The sequence below is a fragment of the Pollicipes pollicipes genome, unplaced genomic scaffold (assembly GCF_011947565.3).
Source record: "Pollicipes pollicipes isolate AB1234 unplaced genomic scaffold, Ppol_2.1 Scaffold_7262;HRSCAF=8765_pilon_pilon_pilon, whole genome shotgun sequence".
NCBI classification, from domain to species: Eukaryota; Metazoa; Arthropoda; class Thecostraca; order Pollicipedomorpha; family Pollicipedidae; genus Pollicipes; species Pollicipes pollicipes.
Window position 1 is genome coordinate 18616742 of NW_023597055.1, and position 16407 is coordinate 18633148.

Genomic DNA, 16407 nt, shown 5'->3' on the forward strand with positions numbered 1-16407 from the left:
TGTTTTGGGCTCAGCTGTAACCGGTATGCTTATGCCCCACCTTGTTAGCGAGACCGGACATGTACCTGATGCAAGAGTAATCTCGCATTTTCGCCGACCTCGTATAGCAGGAGCCGGGTCCTGTGCACCATTCAGGCTTGTTTTTGGAGCCAGCGACAAATCTGATGCCGACGTTTTGGAGTGCGCCGATTGCAGCCATGTCTGATCGGCATGCTGCCTAATGCTTGGCGCTTTATTGATTCATGTTAAAAATGTTCATATATCATAAAATTTGAGACATGCTTCCATGGTTCTGCAACAGTTATGAGCTAGGGAAAATTGACATGCTTCCAAAAAACATCAACATACCCTTGGTTTTCCAGACGAATGTTTTCCTCCACTTGCAGTTAATGCATTATGAGCAGTGCCTCTGTGCCTCTGGAGGGGATTCTGGCAGACTGGTCCCTGCATCAAAAATCCTGGTAACAAATTCCCAGCCACGTATGGCCAGGCGTGGAGTTTCCACCACAGAAACTGCGCTCGAATGATTCCTCAACTGCAGACCATTTGGCAAACCGACCAGGAGAGTGGGATTGGCGCGAATCAGACCGAGGGTGTAGTTTTCGAAGTAATTTGCAGTTGCTGAGCTTCGAAAATGGCTAAACGTACCTGAAAACACGTCAAAAACGGGATAACCTCGGACTTGACTTACTTTCTGCTGCAGTGTGAGAGCGGTGGGGTGGAAGGTGGGGGGGGGGGGGGGGGGGGAAGCTGAAGCTACGAGATGAAAGGAAAACTTCACCCATGGAGCGGACGTGTCATGGAAAAACGCAGCACATCAAATCATTGCTTTATAGCGCTATCGGACCAGGGATTACTCCACTGCAGAGATGAGATCTTGACAACAAAGTATGCGCAGCATGCCCGTCCCCATCCCAAAAACCATCACGCGAAAACTTCGGTTGAGATTTGTGGTTTAAAAAGCCATAGACGTCACAGACGTGTTTGGCTTCGTCTCCACCCAATCTGGCAGTCCGCTGCGCGCGGCACCGAAAATGACGCAAGGGGTCGATTACGTCCGTCAAGTTAGCAACACCACATTCACATTCAGATTCAGGTCCATATTCGGGATTCAGCGGACACTCAATCGCCCTGAAACTTGCACTCAGATGCAGTTTAACAACCTCCTGAACACAATGAACACAAAATCTCGGACCGGTACGCATATACCGGAGATAGATCAATATCAAAGATCACCATAAAAGAGGCAGACTCCTTCAATTATTTCTAAACTCCGCGTGCTAGTAGAAATTGACCTCCTGATAACGAGAAATACAAAATATTGGACCGGTACGCTGTATCAAAAAGTAATAGCTGTTATAACGTCAAGGTCGCGAATGCAACGTGTATTGCATATTATCACGCTTAACTCAGTTTCGTGTCGAAATTCCAGCGGACCTCCTCAAATTGGCCTGAAACTTTGCACACAGATGCATTGGATCTCCCTGAGCACAGTGAGCACATAATCTCGGACCGGTACTATTACCGAGATATTATTATCGCCCTATTACGGAGATATCATAATATAAAAGTCACAATAAAAAATGCGGACTGCTTCAATCCTTTCCGAAATCCGTTGTTGGTCTATTTGCCCTCTGATTACGAATAACCACACAATTTTTCGGACCCGGTACACTGCATCAAAAAAGTTACAGCTTTTCAAATGCCGAAGCTGCTTGAGTATGGCGTATATGAGGCATGGATCACATTTTCTTCATCCTTGACTAATTTTCATATTCCATATTCAGCGGGCTCTGCATTCACGACCTTGACATTATAACAGCTATTACTTTTTTGATGCAGCGTACCGGTCTAATATTTTGTGTTCATCGTTATCAGGGGGTCAATATCTCCCAGCACGCGGAGTTCAGAAATAATTGAAGGAGTCCGCCTTTTTTATTGTGATCTTTGATATTGATATATCTCCGGTAATAGGGTGTACCGGTCCGAGATTTTGTGCTCATTGTGTTCAGGAGATTAAACTGCATCTGTGTGCAAAGCTTCAGGGCAATTTGATGAGTCCGCTGAATCCCGAACATGGACCTGAATCTGAATGTGAATGTGGTGCCAACTTGACGGACGTGGGTCGATTGTGCATCGGGTGCAATGACATCACTGACTTTCAATTCTCCTCCCAACGTAAGTCATGTGGAATTGGCAGGGCGAGGGATGGAGGGGACGGGGGGAGGGCATCTCCCTCTGTCGAGGAATGGGCAGTTCGGCGAAACTTCCCAAGGTAATTAATCATTCAAAATTATTCCATAATTTTGGTCATCCATAATTTAACACAGCGCTGCAAGCAATCTCCTCGCAGCATGCATCATAAAATCCGAGGTTTCGTACCTCACCATGTTGACGTCACTGGTGGCTTGCCAACCACGTTGCTTCTACATCGCTGCCAGTTTTTCTGCGACGGCTTTTGTGCTCCGAATCCCCGATGCTCGTAAAGGGTGGGGGGGGGGGGACGACGCAGCGCGTTGACCAGAGTGTCCGCCGGTGACCTTGCGCCTATACCTGAGTACAAACCGGGCTTCATGGTGGCCTCGAGTTTGTCCTCGCTCTCCCTCTCCCGCCGCCGCCGCAATCCGCGCGAAATACTGCCGCTCTATTCATTGCGAGTTCCGTTCCGTCCAAGTTCGTCCGAGCTTTGCTGTTCCGTCCGAGTTCTGCACGGCGAACAAACGCGTCACTGACCAACCACCAAACCCCACTGTGGGTGCTGGGTCACCCTTAGAGGCATGGCCATGTTTACACGTTCGAGATGTGTGCTAGCCACGGCAGTGACCTGCGTTGGGCGCAGGCCGTGGCACGTCTGGGTTATTTCGGGACCGAGTGTCGTCCGTGACACCCGCCTCCAGGCCACACCGCAGCCTGAAGGCCGGCTACTGTTGTATATCAGCGTGTTGGCATTGCACTGTGCCATGTTCGGAACGCACTGGGGCCATTGGGGTTAGCGCGTGTGTGTGGGCACCTCTTGACAGCGCCGGGGCCGCTTTCACGTGACGCTGGGGCCGGTTGGGGGCCGCAGTGGAACGAGGTCGAAAGTAAAAGTGACCGCTGTGCGCTGATAGCCAATACCCCGCCGTCTCGTGGGATGACGCCCCGGCCGTGCTGGGCAGCGGCGAGACGTGCTGGGCAGCGGCGAGACGTGCTGGGCAGCGGTGAGACGTGCTGAGCAGCGGCGAGACGTGCTGGACAGCGGCGAAACGTGCTGGGCAGCGGCGAGACGTGCTGGGCAGCGGCGAGACGTGCTGGGCAGCGGCGAGACGTGCTGATCAGCGGCGAGACGTGCTGGGCAGCGGTGAGACGTGCTGAGCAGCGGCGAGACGTGCCTGGACAGCGGCGAAACGCGCTGAGTAGCGGCGAGACGTGGGTCTCCGTAGACGTGTCGATCAGGCACGCTTCCGTCCGTTATCTCTCAGATTCAGAGCGTAAAGGTCGTATAGGTCCGTATGCATGTCGCATAGGTACGTACGGAGGTCGTATATGTCCTTACAGGTCGGTGGGTCCTTGGATGTATCGTATAAGTCCGCACATAGATCATGTAGGTCCGTTATAGCCCGCATAGGTCCGTATTAGGCCTACGGGTCCTAGATCAGAACACATAGGCCGTCACCACGCTGCAGCATGATGCAGCATCAGCACCAGCACCAGCACCAGCACCAGCGGCAGTGACCACACCAGTGAGCTGGTATCAGACCCCGGTCACGCGGGCTTCCATGCTCGCTCCCAGTGCGCTAGACCTCAGTCGCAGGCAACGTGCGTAGGCGGGCGTCAGCAAAGGGACATAGGGGTTCCATATGTGCGGTCGTATTCGCATGCTGCGACTTGTGACCAGGAGATTGTGGGTTCAAGACTTACATTTAGAAGCATATCGTTTACGACTTGTCATTTCCACGTCATGTTTCGCACGCTTTACGACACGACCAGTGCAGGAGATTTCGAGGCTGAGTCACAGCGGAAGGCCATCCATCGAGACTAACCATATCCGTATATACAGTGCCATTTTACAGGCCATCCATATATGCAGCGCAAGGGACGAGATAAACCGATGCCCAGCACCTAACAATCCTTTCGTCATCTCGGCTACCAGCCGCGGTGAATTGCGATCTCCTGCGACCCGTGACCTGACCTGACCTGATGTGTGACCCCAGCAGCGCACTGCGCTTCCGCACCAGAAACTCGAAGCGAAGCGCTCGAAGCGCGGCGACACCACAACTGGTGTCGATGCCTTCCGTCACCACCTGTGCTTCTGTGTGCTCAAGTCTTCCGGCGTGCCGACCAGGCCGGTCGGCGCCCGTGTCGTCCTTCAGAGGTGTGTGAGGCAAACTTGGCGCGGCGCAGACCAAATGGACGGCGGCACGGATCTGCGGAGATCAAGCACGAGGCGGCACGGGTCAGCGCAAGTCAAACGCGAGGCGGCACGCGTCCGCGAGGTCAAACACGAGGCGGCACGGGTCCGCGCAAGGTCAGACGGGCGGCGACACGGGTCCGCGCATGTCAAAAACGCGCGGCGCCACGGGTCTGCGCAGGTCAACACGAGGCGGCACGGGTCAGCGCAAGTCAAACGCGAGGCGGGCACGCGTCCGCGAGGTCAAACACGAGGCGGCACGGGGTCCGCGCAGGTCAGACTGGCGGCGACAACGGGTCCGCGCAGGGTCAAACGCGAGGCGGCACGGGTCCGCGCAGGTAAAACGGGCGGCGACACGGGTCCGCGCAGGTAAAACGCGACGCGGCAACGGGTCCGCGCAGGTCAAACGCGAGACGGCACGGGTCCGCGCAGGTCAAAACGCGCGGCGGCACGGGTCCGCGCAGGTCAAACGCGAGACGACACGGGTCCGCGCAGGTAAAACGCGACGCGGCACGGGTCCGCGCAGGTCAAACGCGAAGCGGCACGGGTCCGCGCAGGTCAAACGGGCGGCGACACGGGTCCCGCGCAGGTCAAACGCGGGCGACACGGGTCGCGCAGGTCAAACGCGGGGCGACACGGGCCCGCGCAGGTCAAACGCGCGGCGACGCGGGTTCGTCCGCCGTCGGGAATGTAGCCACCGACGCTTGAGTCCCACGATTTCACCTTCAGCTTGAGTCCGGCCCGCCAGCGGTGCCGGGCGAGCCAGCCAGGAGCGTGCGTCGCTTTTACTGGGACACCTCCGGGTCGTCCATGCATTGAGGTGCCATCGCCGGTTTTTGTGCGTGGGAGGGTGGGCGGCGTCAGGCACAATGACAATGGCCTATCCGATTGGTGCGCACTTGGTGCGTCTACGCACATTCGCATCCATATTTCCCCGAACCGGTTTTGCCGGTCCTCAAACAGGCAGGTGATGGTGTCAGTGGTGTGGTAAGATGGACGGGAAACTGGAAAACCGGACAAAAGCAGCTGCATACGGTGCACGCTGCAAGTGTGTTCACAACGCACGTGCGTGTGATTTGTGCCTCTGTGCCACTGTCGTTAGGCGGGCGGTCTCATATAAACGAAGTACGTACGCACATAGGCACCGATCGGACATTTTAAAGGGTCACGGCTAGGAGCACGTATCAAATGAGTGTTTTCTAAAAGATACGAGTATAGCGCTGGCGTGTGGAGGTCGTCAAACTGCAGAATATACGACAGCATTTAAACTCTTACGGTTTAGTGACAGGCCTGACCGAAAGGACCCGCAGAATATATGACAGCATCTAAACCCTTGCGGTTAGTGTTGTAGACACGACCAGAATCCGATAGGACAGCAATATATGACAGCATTTAACTCTTACGGTTTAGTGACAGACTGACCGAAAGGACCTGCAGATATATGACAGCATCTAAACTCTTACTACTTAGATACAGCCTGAGAGGGCCGAAAGGTATGGTCGGGTTGGACAAATGTGAGCTGGCTCACGCATGGTTCCGTCCTGCAGCGTACGTGCTAAACGCTGCCAGCATAAGAGTTCCGAACTCATCATGCTCAACGTTCTCGTGTCACGTAGACGGCATTTCCCACCGCCGCAAGGTGGGGTAGATGCAGCGAGCAATCTCCATCTTAGTTCGAAGAAGAGCACGGATGACGAGACTCCACGACTGCGAAGAGCAACGCGTGCCGCCTGCGCCACGAACGCGTAAGACAACATCCAGCAATATGCGACAACACGCAACGCGTGCCGCAGGCGATGGCTGTGGGGTCCCGCCGTCTGGCATCTCCGCTGGGTGAACCAGCGGCGCGTGCCTTCGGACGGCTCGGCGTCGGTGCTTGCTTGCGCTACATCGCAATTACGCTCCCTCGAGGCTGAATCTCATGGACACGACACGGCGCCGCAGTGTCCGTCTCGGCCGAGACGCATGCTTCATGTTCGCTTATCACTGCTATCGGCCGTGTGCAACCGGCCATGGCGGGATTGACATGGCACTCATGGCACCATGGGTGAGCTAAGTCGGAGTACGTTGGGCTGTCCGCTTCAATGTATTCAAGGTGGCCAAGCCGTGCTGTTCCACGAGATGCAAGTCCCGAAGGTCAGCTGGTATGGAGCGCGATCTCTGTGGTGGCAGGGTGTTTGGTTTGGCTACTCGGAAACAACATCCGTTATTTGGCTCGTGAAAACGGACAGGCAACAGAATGTCAGGTCATGCAAGGTCTCAACACAATCTAAGATACTCGAATTATTTTGCCACGTCGTGCCTCGTAATCGTATAACACAGAGCAGTGCTATATTTCATAATTTTTTCTCACGTCAAAATCAAGCCGTATCATCTAAGCATATCGCTAACATGACAATTTATTGCAGGCCACATGGTGCACGAACCATCCACAAATACACGGTCGCTAAATGTGTCGTCACTACTCAGCAAACGGCCTGCATTTGCCGTAACACTGCTAAACCACGCACGCTAAAGAAAACCACGTATAACCGGACGTGGCTGCCGCGCCGTTCCAGGATACTGCAGGACTAACCTGCCATGCCAACAAAAAACAATAAACTAGCCTTCATTGGGACCAGCCTCGCTCCACCTTCGCAGCATAACGAAGCACTGTTCGCAGCGCAGCCAGTGCTAGGTGTCTGCGAGAGCTCCTCTTCAACTGGTCCAACGCATTGAATTGTCCTCGCTATGTACGCCGCGGACCCCTCCGACGGCCCCTCTGAGCACCATGGACTCCTTTCACGGCCCCTGCGAGTGCCGCGGGCGCCTTCCATGGCCGCTCTGAACACCACGGGCTCCTTCCACAGCCCCTATGAGCACCACGGACTCTTGCGGTGCGGCTCTTGACGACCAGCCCGGTGCTGGGAGGGATCAGGCCCTCCTCCAGGCCCAGAGCAGGGCGACAGCCACGCCGGATAGCGTGCACACGAGCCCCGACGCGGCCCCGCCAGCTCTGCCGGCTCCGCCGTTCCCCACAAGCGCCCCAGCCAGCTCCGGCCTCGCCGCGAACGCGCCGGAAGTGGACAACTTCCGGCGGCGGTCGAGCACCGCCTCCTCCGGGTCGTACACGTAATCCGAGTACTGGGGCTCGTCGTAATGCCAGAAGCGGGTGCTCTGGTACAGTCTGCCCGTGCCGCGGTTGCAGAAGTCGCCGTAACAGAAGGTGAAGCAGCGCAGGTACCCGTCATCTGTCTCCTCGCACCTGTCGGCCGACGTCGGGTCAGATTCGGGTCACCTTGGGTCGGCTCCGAGTTTGAAACACGTGCGGACCCAGGGGCGTGGTCTCGCAAAATGAGGTGGGGAGGGGCATAAACTAGGAAACGTGAAGAAACTTGCTCTAAAAATACGCAAGCAAGTAGGTTTCTCCCCGGCTCGGGCCCACTTTATTCTCAAAGTTCGGAACCAGCCCCCCCCCCTCCCCCCAACTGAAAAGGAAACTGCACCTCTGTACGGATTACAGCGGGTTAGCCGCGGGTCATCACACCCAAGCCAGAGCTTGCGCATGGCACGAACTTGGCAGATTTTCACACTAGACGAGTCACCCCCACGCCTGCTCACCGGTTGTGCGCCATTTTGGTCTCCTCGCGCGTGGAGCAGCGGCGCTCGATGGAGACGAGGCTGCCGTCGGCGTCCTGCAGCCGGTCGGTGACGCAGTGGTCCGTGCGCGAGGAGCAGGAGGACGTCATCTCCGGCTTGCGCACCGGTCGCATGTGACACGCGGAGCCAGCGGCAGAGGTCAGGCAGCTGTGGCACGTCGGCAGCCGCTCCGCCGCGCCTGGGACCAGAGGTCACGTCAAAGTCTGTCACGTGACACGGCCAGCCGGCCGCCGAGGTCCGGCAGCCCGAGGTCAGTCACGTGACACGGCGAGCCGGCCGCCGAGGTCAGGCAGCTGTAGCTTTACCGCGCCTGGGACCAGAGGTCAGGTCAAAGTCTGTCACGTGACACGGCGAGCCGGCCGCCGAGGTCAGGCAGCTGTAGCTTTACCGCGCCTGGGACCAGAGGTCAGGTCAAACTCTGCGGGTCGGGTGCACGCAATACGTACTCGCATCGACTGTCTGTGAGGAGGGACCCTGACTTAGGTTTATGGACTAAGAATTCCACCTGTCCATAGACAGGGAGTCACGCGTTTTCGTGCAGCTTAATTCAGTCTTAATTGCTAATTAAGCCTTAATAAGTAAAAATAAATAAGCTTAATTCAACCTAAATAAGTAATTGGAGAGACTGCTATCACAAGCGGGTCAGATTTTTAACAAACCTAGCTTTGGTAGTGGGTTCTTAGCACGTTGATTCGCAGTACACCCGCGGCAGGCACTTTTGAGTAATGGTGCATCTGGCGCGAAATCAACTAAGTCCGTCACACTGAGACACTGAACAAAGCATAGACTGCTGTAAAACTAAGGGAAACATCCACAGGAAGAAGCGGTTGTTTCATCAGAACAGTGCACCGCCTAGAACCATCACGTGGCCAAGGAGTGGCTATGAATACGCCGCGGAGATCGATCGGTTGGTCCTTATAGAACCTATAAGAAAAAACAGGGTCCATTGTTCCTGGGTCAAAAGCCTGCTGCAGTGTCATGTGCTTGCAGGTAGTACATGACATTTGCCATTTGCTACTGTTCGTCTTGGCCTCCCTCCCTTCTGTTGTCCTATCTGTCTAAGTGTTGTCTTTTCTATTGTATATATGTTCCCGTCGCCCTCATCCCTTTGGTCTCTGCTTTCAACATATAATTGTCACCGATCATACATCTAAGATCAATGCCATAATCCCGGATTAATTTCAGAACATACAAAGATAGCACAGCCCTTTTACCCGTTACACCAGAGAACAAACTAAATGTCTCATATTGCTTCTGTCTGGAAGCAAATACGAATGAAGAATCGTTTGTGCAGAACTGTATGTTTGCTGTACACACCCCACCACCTTCAAATGTCACGTTTTCTGACGGTGTTAAGGCGCCGGCTCAATCTCCGCCACCTTAGTCTCCTGTTATTTTCGAAGGACTTAAAACGGCACTCGCCGCGGCCGGTTCCCTTCTCCGCCATCGGCAGTCTCCGCTCTCTGCTTTCCGCCATCGGCAGTCTCCGCTCTCTGCTCTCCGCCATCGGCAGTCTCCGCTCTCCGGCTCCGCTCTCCGCTCTCCGCCATCGGCAGTCTCCGCTCTCTGCTCTCCGCCATCGACAGTCTCCGCTCTCGGGCTCCGCTCTCTGCTCTCCGCCATCGGCAGTCTCCGCTCTCGGGCTCCGCTCTCTGCTCTCCGCCATCGACAATCTCTGCTCTCTGCTCTCCGCCATCGACAGTCTCCTCTCTCGGGCTCCGCTCTCTGCTCTCCGCCATCGACAGTCTCCGCTCTCTGCTCTCCGCCATCGACAGCCTCCGCTCTCGGGCTCCGCTCTCTGCTCTCCGCCATCGACATTCTCCGCCTCTGCTCTTCGCCATCGACAGTCTCCTCTCTCCGTCTGCGCTCTTCGCTCTCCTCCCTCCGTCATGGACGGTTTTTGATCTTCTCTCTCCGTCATCGACAGTCTATGTTTTCCGGCTCTCTCCACGCTCCTCTCCCCGCCATCGACATTCTCCGCTCTCCGCTGTCCACCATCGACAGTCTCCGCTCCTCCTCTCCGTCATGAAGAGTTTTCGCTCTTCCCTCTCATCATCGATAGTCTCTCGCTCTCCGCTCTCTGCCATCGACATTCTCCGCTCCCTGCTCTCCACCATCGACAGTCTCCGCTCTCCTCTCTCCGTCATGGACAGTTTTCGCTCTTCTCTCTCATCATCGACAGGCTTCGCTCTCCGCTCTCTGCCATCGAGGGTCTCCGCTCTCCGCTCTAAACCGTCGACAGTCTCCGCTCTCCGCTCTCCGCCATCGACAGTCTCCGCTCTCCGCTCTCCGCCATCGACGCTGCCGGTGTGCAGGCCGGCCAGCCAGCCACTCCGCCACGTGCTGGGAATGCGAAGGTCGGTACGCGTGAGCGATGGGAGCGAGAACCTTGGAGGTCGGGAGTCGACGCTCCTCGGACTGCAAGTCACGTGGCGAGGACCGAGCACGGCTCGGAGCGTGGCCCGCCGTCGGAAGGGTGTGACATCGGTGGACGGGCACAAACGACTGGCCGTCGGAAGGATATGACGTCGGTGCGGGCACACGAGGCTCGACGCCTGAATTCACCCAGATGTTATGTTAGGCCGTGTTCTCTAGCTAATGTACAGCTGTATCGCAATGCCCTCTGCTCTGTCCACGGCGATTTTTTGCGAAATATTGTTCGTCACGGTGAAAATCGAGGATCTCTAGCTGGGTCAGGTATGCCCAAAAATGATGTAAATTTATGTCTCAAGGCAATCTTTAAAAAACAGAAACAAGATGGTGAAACAAGGTGAGAAAGGATGCATGTATACCGTTGTACACACAACCGTTATCCACTTGGCATGCACACAACATGGCTTTCATCATGGAATCAGCATGGAAGGAAAAGAAGCATGTCTGCCCATCCGCAGGCCAGGTCTTTTGTGTCTGGGAGTCTGCTCATTTCATATGTGCGGAGATGCAGAGCGAGGTAAACGTGACGTGCAGCTTAGCACACCGCCACCTTGGGCTGACCTTCCCAGCACGGACCGTCGGTGGCCAGAATATTTTAAAATCAAGAAATGTCTCGAAAGCGGAAAAGTTTAACGAGCCGCCTGTGGCCCGGAGGCTCGTTAGCCGGCAGCCAACCCGAAGAAAATCCTACAGGCGCTGGGGAAAGCTCCATACGCCAAGAAACCATTGTTGCTGTTTAGACAGCATGTCAAAAGAAGCTTTCACCTACATTTTACGTATATTTTATATTTTGGGGGTCCAGCACGTGCTAAGCACCTTTGATATTGACCAGGTTGAAAGTCGTGTTCACAAATATTTGGATAGTGCTCCGAGTTGTTAATCGGACACTCGCATGCGTGTTATGCAATGAGTCGTCAATAATTGGCTATGCTCTACGCTCGCTGCACTTATTAGTCCTATGAATTTATCTTGAAATCTCGATCAATGCTTGAAAATTCGCAATCCAACGACGCTGAGGTTTGCCAAACCAAAACACCGCAGTCAGGGAATCCACCCGCCCCCCTGCCTCACTTAAGATTCTGTCGCCTGGCTGAGCTGGCGCCCGAGAGACGGCTGGCTGACTGGCTCTCAGCTCGTCCGTCGGGACCGGGGCGCACCTCTGAGCCCCCTTCCCCCCCCCCCCCTCCTCCCCGCCAGCTCTCCGCCAGCGCCGATCGGGATCGGCAGGGTCGGGTGTCGTCCTGCAGACGGCGGCGCTATTGTGCTTCAACGGAGCGTGCCGGCGATATTTGCATAACCTGCTGCCAGGGGCGAGCTCAGTGGGGAGTGTCGGCAGCGCGGCTCCAGCGCTTGTGCGAGACGCCATATCTGCGATGTCGGGGCAAGGGCTTTATCGGCTGTACAAAGTTCGACCACGTCTTTGATTCCCAGGAGAAACTTAGTTGGTTGCCCGCTGATTTTTTCATAATCCTTGAGACGCTGCAAGGTGATCGGAAGCGGGGAGCCCGACTCTTTAGTAGGCGTACCCGCGCTGTATGAACGGAGGACTATACGAGCGTGGTGCCAGGCATGACGGGCTGCTGCGCGTCCCACGGTCCCAAACTGAGGCCGGTGAAAGGCGCTACTGCTCGGGAGCGCTCGCGCTGTACAGCCGTCTACCGACTGAACTTTGGCACAGAGACACAGGCGTTCCCAACCCACACGAGGCAGTGGACGGTGGCCCCTGGCCTGGTGGTATTGATGTGACACGATGTGCAATTTACGTGAGAGCGACAGTAACTGTTTTTTATATCACTCCGTTATCAGCGTCGCAAGCATCGGCATTCACTTATGTGCCCATTGACCCGAGGCCACTGTTGCCATAGCCATTGTGGCTATGGGTCACCCCTCAAACATAAGCATGCGCAAAAGGAGGAAGCCTGTCAGAAGCCTGCCTTTATTTCTTGGGATATTTGCCTGTGCCATCCTTCCTCAGCATGCTGCCTCTTACCCGATCAAATAAGAGGCGCGGTGCTCATTGCGGTGGCCGCCTTAGCACATGCCGCCAAACAGGTGTGGCCACGGCAAAAAGCAGACGACCCCGTGCTGACACGGGACGCCACGCGGCCGCTACAATGCAGGATGTGGTCAGCACCTGACGGTCAATGTGCAGTTGTGCTAGCAGACGCCCGTCCGCGCAGCAAGGGCGCGCGGAGTTTGTTGGGGACATGGGCGGGGCCGATCTGGACCGGTAGGGCCCGGTCCCGAAGTCGCTATGCAAATTGCGACGGGTTCGGGAGTTTTGCGACATACACACAGCGGGTGGGCAGAGTGGATGCTGTGGACCGAGCGCGGTGGACAGAGTGGACACTGTCGACAGGGCGAGGTAGACAGGGTGGACACTGTGGACAGGACGAGGTAGACAGGGTGGATATTGTGGACAGGGCGGGGGGATAGAATGGACACTGTGGACAGAGCGGGGTGGGCAGTGAGAACTGGGGACAGAACTGGGGGGGGGGGGGGGGGACATAGCGGACACTGTGGGTAGAGTGGGGTGGACAGAGCGGACACTGGACAGAGTGGACACTATGAACAGGGCGGCGTGGACAGAGCGGACACTGTGGACAGAGAGGGGTGGACAGAGCGGACACTGTGGACAGAGTGGACACTATGGACAGGGCGGTGTGGACAGAGTGGACACCGTGGACAGAGCGGGGTGGACAGAGCGGACACTGTGGAAAGTATGGAGGCTATGGACAGAGCGGGGTGGACAGAGTGAACACTGGACAAAACGGGGTGGACAGAGCTGCGCTGGGCGGGGGGTCGGAAGGTAAATGGCGATCGGGTCATTGCGAGAGCACAAAGCTGTACGTGAACTTGAGTTTGGAGCTGGGATTGACCTAAAGGTAAGTGTTGAAGAAAACTAGTTTTATTTGTTGTTTCGGAATTCTCCCACAGCTTAGTTCTATGCACTTTGGAACCGGAGACTGATCAGCAGCGGAGGCCACACTGCGGAAACAGCATGGCTTTTATGAGGAAATGAGAAAATTGTCCATTCTGAAAATATAATCCGGACACTGCTCGCTGTCACCGCCCCCGCCCCCCCCCCCTCCCCCCAGCTCTCCCAAACCCACTCTCCAACAGCCGCGATCACGGGCTACATCACACAACCAAGCAAAGCGTGGCTGATTGCGAAGGGAAGAGGTCGGAGGGAAGTTCAACTCGATTCTTTCCACGCAGCGCCACAAACGTTAGGATAAACTTCCATTCAACAGCTGGGATCACCTGCCGCGCCCACCGCGCGACTCGTCATCAGCCTGCGCACGACGCCTCTGGCGCCCACCTCTAGCGCCGTCAACCCTGACGACACCTCTAGCGTCATCAGCCCTGACGACACCTCTAGCGCCGTCAGCCCTGACGACACCTCTAGCGCCGTCAGCCCTGACGACACCTCTAGCGCCGTCAGCCTCTAGCGCCGTCAGCCCTGACGACACCTCTAGCGTCTTCAGCCCTGACGACACCTCTAGCGCCGCCAGCCCTGACGACACCCCTAGCGCCGTCAGCCCTGACGACACCTCTAGCGCCGTCAGCCCTGGCGACGCCTCCGGCCATCCGAAGTTCGATTCGCTGCAGTCACGGCCGCGGCGCTGCGATCACGTTCCCGAAGCCCTCCGCTGCTCCGCTTCACCGGGCCAACGACGCCGCTCCGGTCGGCGCGTCACCGCGGGCGGCCCTGCGGCGTATCACATGACGCGGTCGCAGCGCGGCGGACCGGTCCCGGGGTGGTGGCACGGCCCGGCCGGCCAGCGGGGCTGGCGCGCGGGTCGGGCCACCGCAGCTCACCTGCTGCTGGCTGGGGCTGACGGGGAGGCGTCAGCTGCCGAGCGTCGACTGCGGCTGATGGACTGGTGTTTGGATGAGTCGCTAGTAATGCTGACGTACTAGTGTTTGTGCTGAAGAACTAGTATTTGTGCTGACGAACAAGTAACCAGCGTTTGTGCTGACGAACTAGTACGTGGCATTGCTGACGCACTAATATTTGTGTTAAGGTAGATAGCGTACCAGTTACTAGTGTTTGTGTTGATGTACCGGCTTTTGTGATAACATTTTAGTTGTCTTCTGTGTTTGTGGCACTAGCCACCAGCGTTGCTGACGCACTAGTATTTGTGTCGACGTGCTAGTATTTGTGCCGGCATACTAGTATTAGTGCAGACAAACTAGACCCTGATATTGCTGACGCACTTGCGTTTGTGACAACGTACTGGTCACCAGTTTTGCTGATGTACTAGCATTTATAACGACGTATGAATCATTTGCATTGCTCACGTACGAGTCGCCACTTTTGCTGAACAACTATGAACAGTACTCGAACTGACAATTCCCAATGCTTTGCCGGTGCTGTGAGAGTTTTTGTCTTTACCGAAATAAGTGAAAACCGATGAGAGCACCGGTTCCACATACATTGCCAGGCTGGTACCGAGACCACAAGGGCAGCACCGGTTTTCCCAAACAAAACACTGCACCTATAGCATGCACATTCCTCCCCAAGGTGCTGACCTGGTCGGGGTTGTGCCGCGCTAAAACGAAGGCTGGTGGTACCAGAATGCAAGGGATCACCTTTCCGATCGCGTGCCCTTGCCCTTGACAAGTATGGCCAGTGGCAGGTGGCAGCGGCAACTCCAAAAGTCCGGCGGCATCAAAGGGCAGAACGAACCCTGCCGAGCATTCCGGCTCTTTAAACTTTCATCACCAAATTCTGCCAATGACCGGCCATTGCAACGATCGGGTTGCAGGGGTCACGGGTCACACAGCAAGCTCTGCTTAGCGTGAGCTCTGAGCCCAGAAATCCATCCGTTCAAAAGGTTTGGATAAAGTCTGTAAAAAATCTGACGGCGCAGCCTAGCGAATGAAACACGAGGTTAACCCCAAGGGACGCCCACCATGCAGTCATTTCTTGTTCGCATCTTCCTCCCACTCTTGAAGATGCTTTCAAAACTCCCTCTCAAAGGTGCGCAGCACATCCTCTGGTCTCTGTCATTTGCGACTGTTCTGACTGTACATTGGACACGCTTTGAAAATATCCTCGATTTGATGTAACATCCCGCTTATGTCTACGAGACTTCTAAAAACCGCATGCACCATCATCCCAGCTGAACAGATCCCTGAAAACCTGCGTGCCAAAGGGCACCGTGGGTGCCAATTTATACTAGCATTTATTGGATGTTATACATCAGATTTTATGAGACGCAGGTGTACGCACTGGGAACTCGGAGGGACTCTCGTCTGAAAGACATTGACATTACATAGACCGTAACTACACAAGAGCCTGAGCACAGGCGGGTACACTCACCTGATGCGCAGAGCGCGACCAACAGCACCAGAAGCGTCGCCAGCATGGTGTGGATCGGGTCAGCTCCACAGGTCAGCACTGCATGCCAGGTATTCAGGTCAGCACCCCAGCCAGCACCGAAGATCGTCTCCCCGTGTCACCGCCTCAGCTCAGCACCACCGGTCAACGCCTCAGGTCAGCACCACACACCAGCTCCGCAGGTCGACACCGCGGCCCAGATCCTCGCACCAGCGCCTGGGTGCAGCTCCTCAGCTCAGCACCACCGGCCAATGCCTCAGGTCAGCACCACACACCAGCTCCGCAGGTCGACACCGCAGCCCAGCTTCTCGCACCAGCGCCTGGGTGCAGCTACTCAGCTCAGCTCGCGTGTCCGTCGCCCCGGCGGGTGCCGCCGCTCGACGCGTCCCCTCCCTCTGGCGGCGGCGGCTCGGACTGGTGGCAGAGTCTGCCCGGGCCCTCACCACTGACGCAAGAGGAGCCCGCCCGCTCGCTGGACCCGCTAATCTTACGTTCTCATCTCGTTCTCTCTCAAGGTGGCGCGCGCCGATCCGCCGGACGCTTTGCTCAGTCGGGGTTCTCACTGCATTCTCTGCAATAGCGTGTCTCGGTTTTTCAA

The 16407-nt window shown here is 56.2% G+C and overlaps 1 protein-coding gene across 1 annotated transcript; it reads right to left on the minus strand.

Annotated features, from left to right (window-relative positions):
* Positions 1-6717: 6717 nt before the first annotated feature.
* Positions 6718-16061, minus strand: LOC119113872 (uncharacterized). Its single transcript, XM_037238105.1, has 3 exons — positions 15792-16061; positions 7991-8207; positions 6718-7634 (listed from the first exon to the last, which is right to left on the minus strand). Exons 1-3 carry the CDS (start codon positions 15835-15837, stop codon positions 7304-7306), a joined length of 594 nt encoding a protein of 197 aa, XP_037094000.1. The 5' UTR covers positions 15838-16061; the 3' UTR covers positions 6718-7303.
* Between the last annotated feature and the right edge of the window lie 346 nt (positions 16062-16407).

Excerpts from the sequence above, each read along its gene's own strand:
- LOC119113872 (XM_037238105.1), bottom strand. The coding sequence starts at position 15,837 with ATGCTGGCGACGCTTCTGGTGCTGTTGGTCGCGCTCTGCGCATCAG. Across the intron at positions 8,208-15,791 it reads GGTCGCGCTCTGCGCATCAG|GCGCGGCGGAGCGGCTGCCG; the intron begins GTGAGTGTACCC and ends CTCTGGTCCCAG. Across the intron at positions 7,635-7,990 it reads ACCAAAATGGCGCACAACCG|GTGCGAGGAGACAGATGACG; the intron begins GTGAGCAGGCGT and ends GTCGGCCGACAG.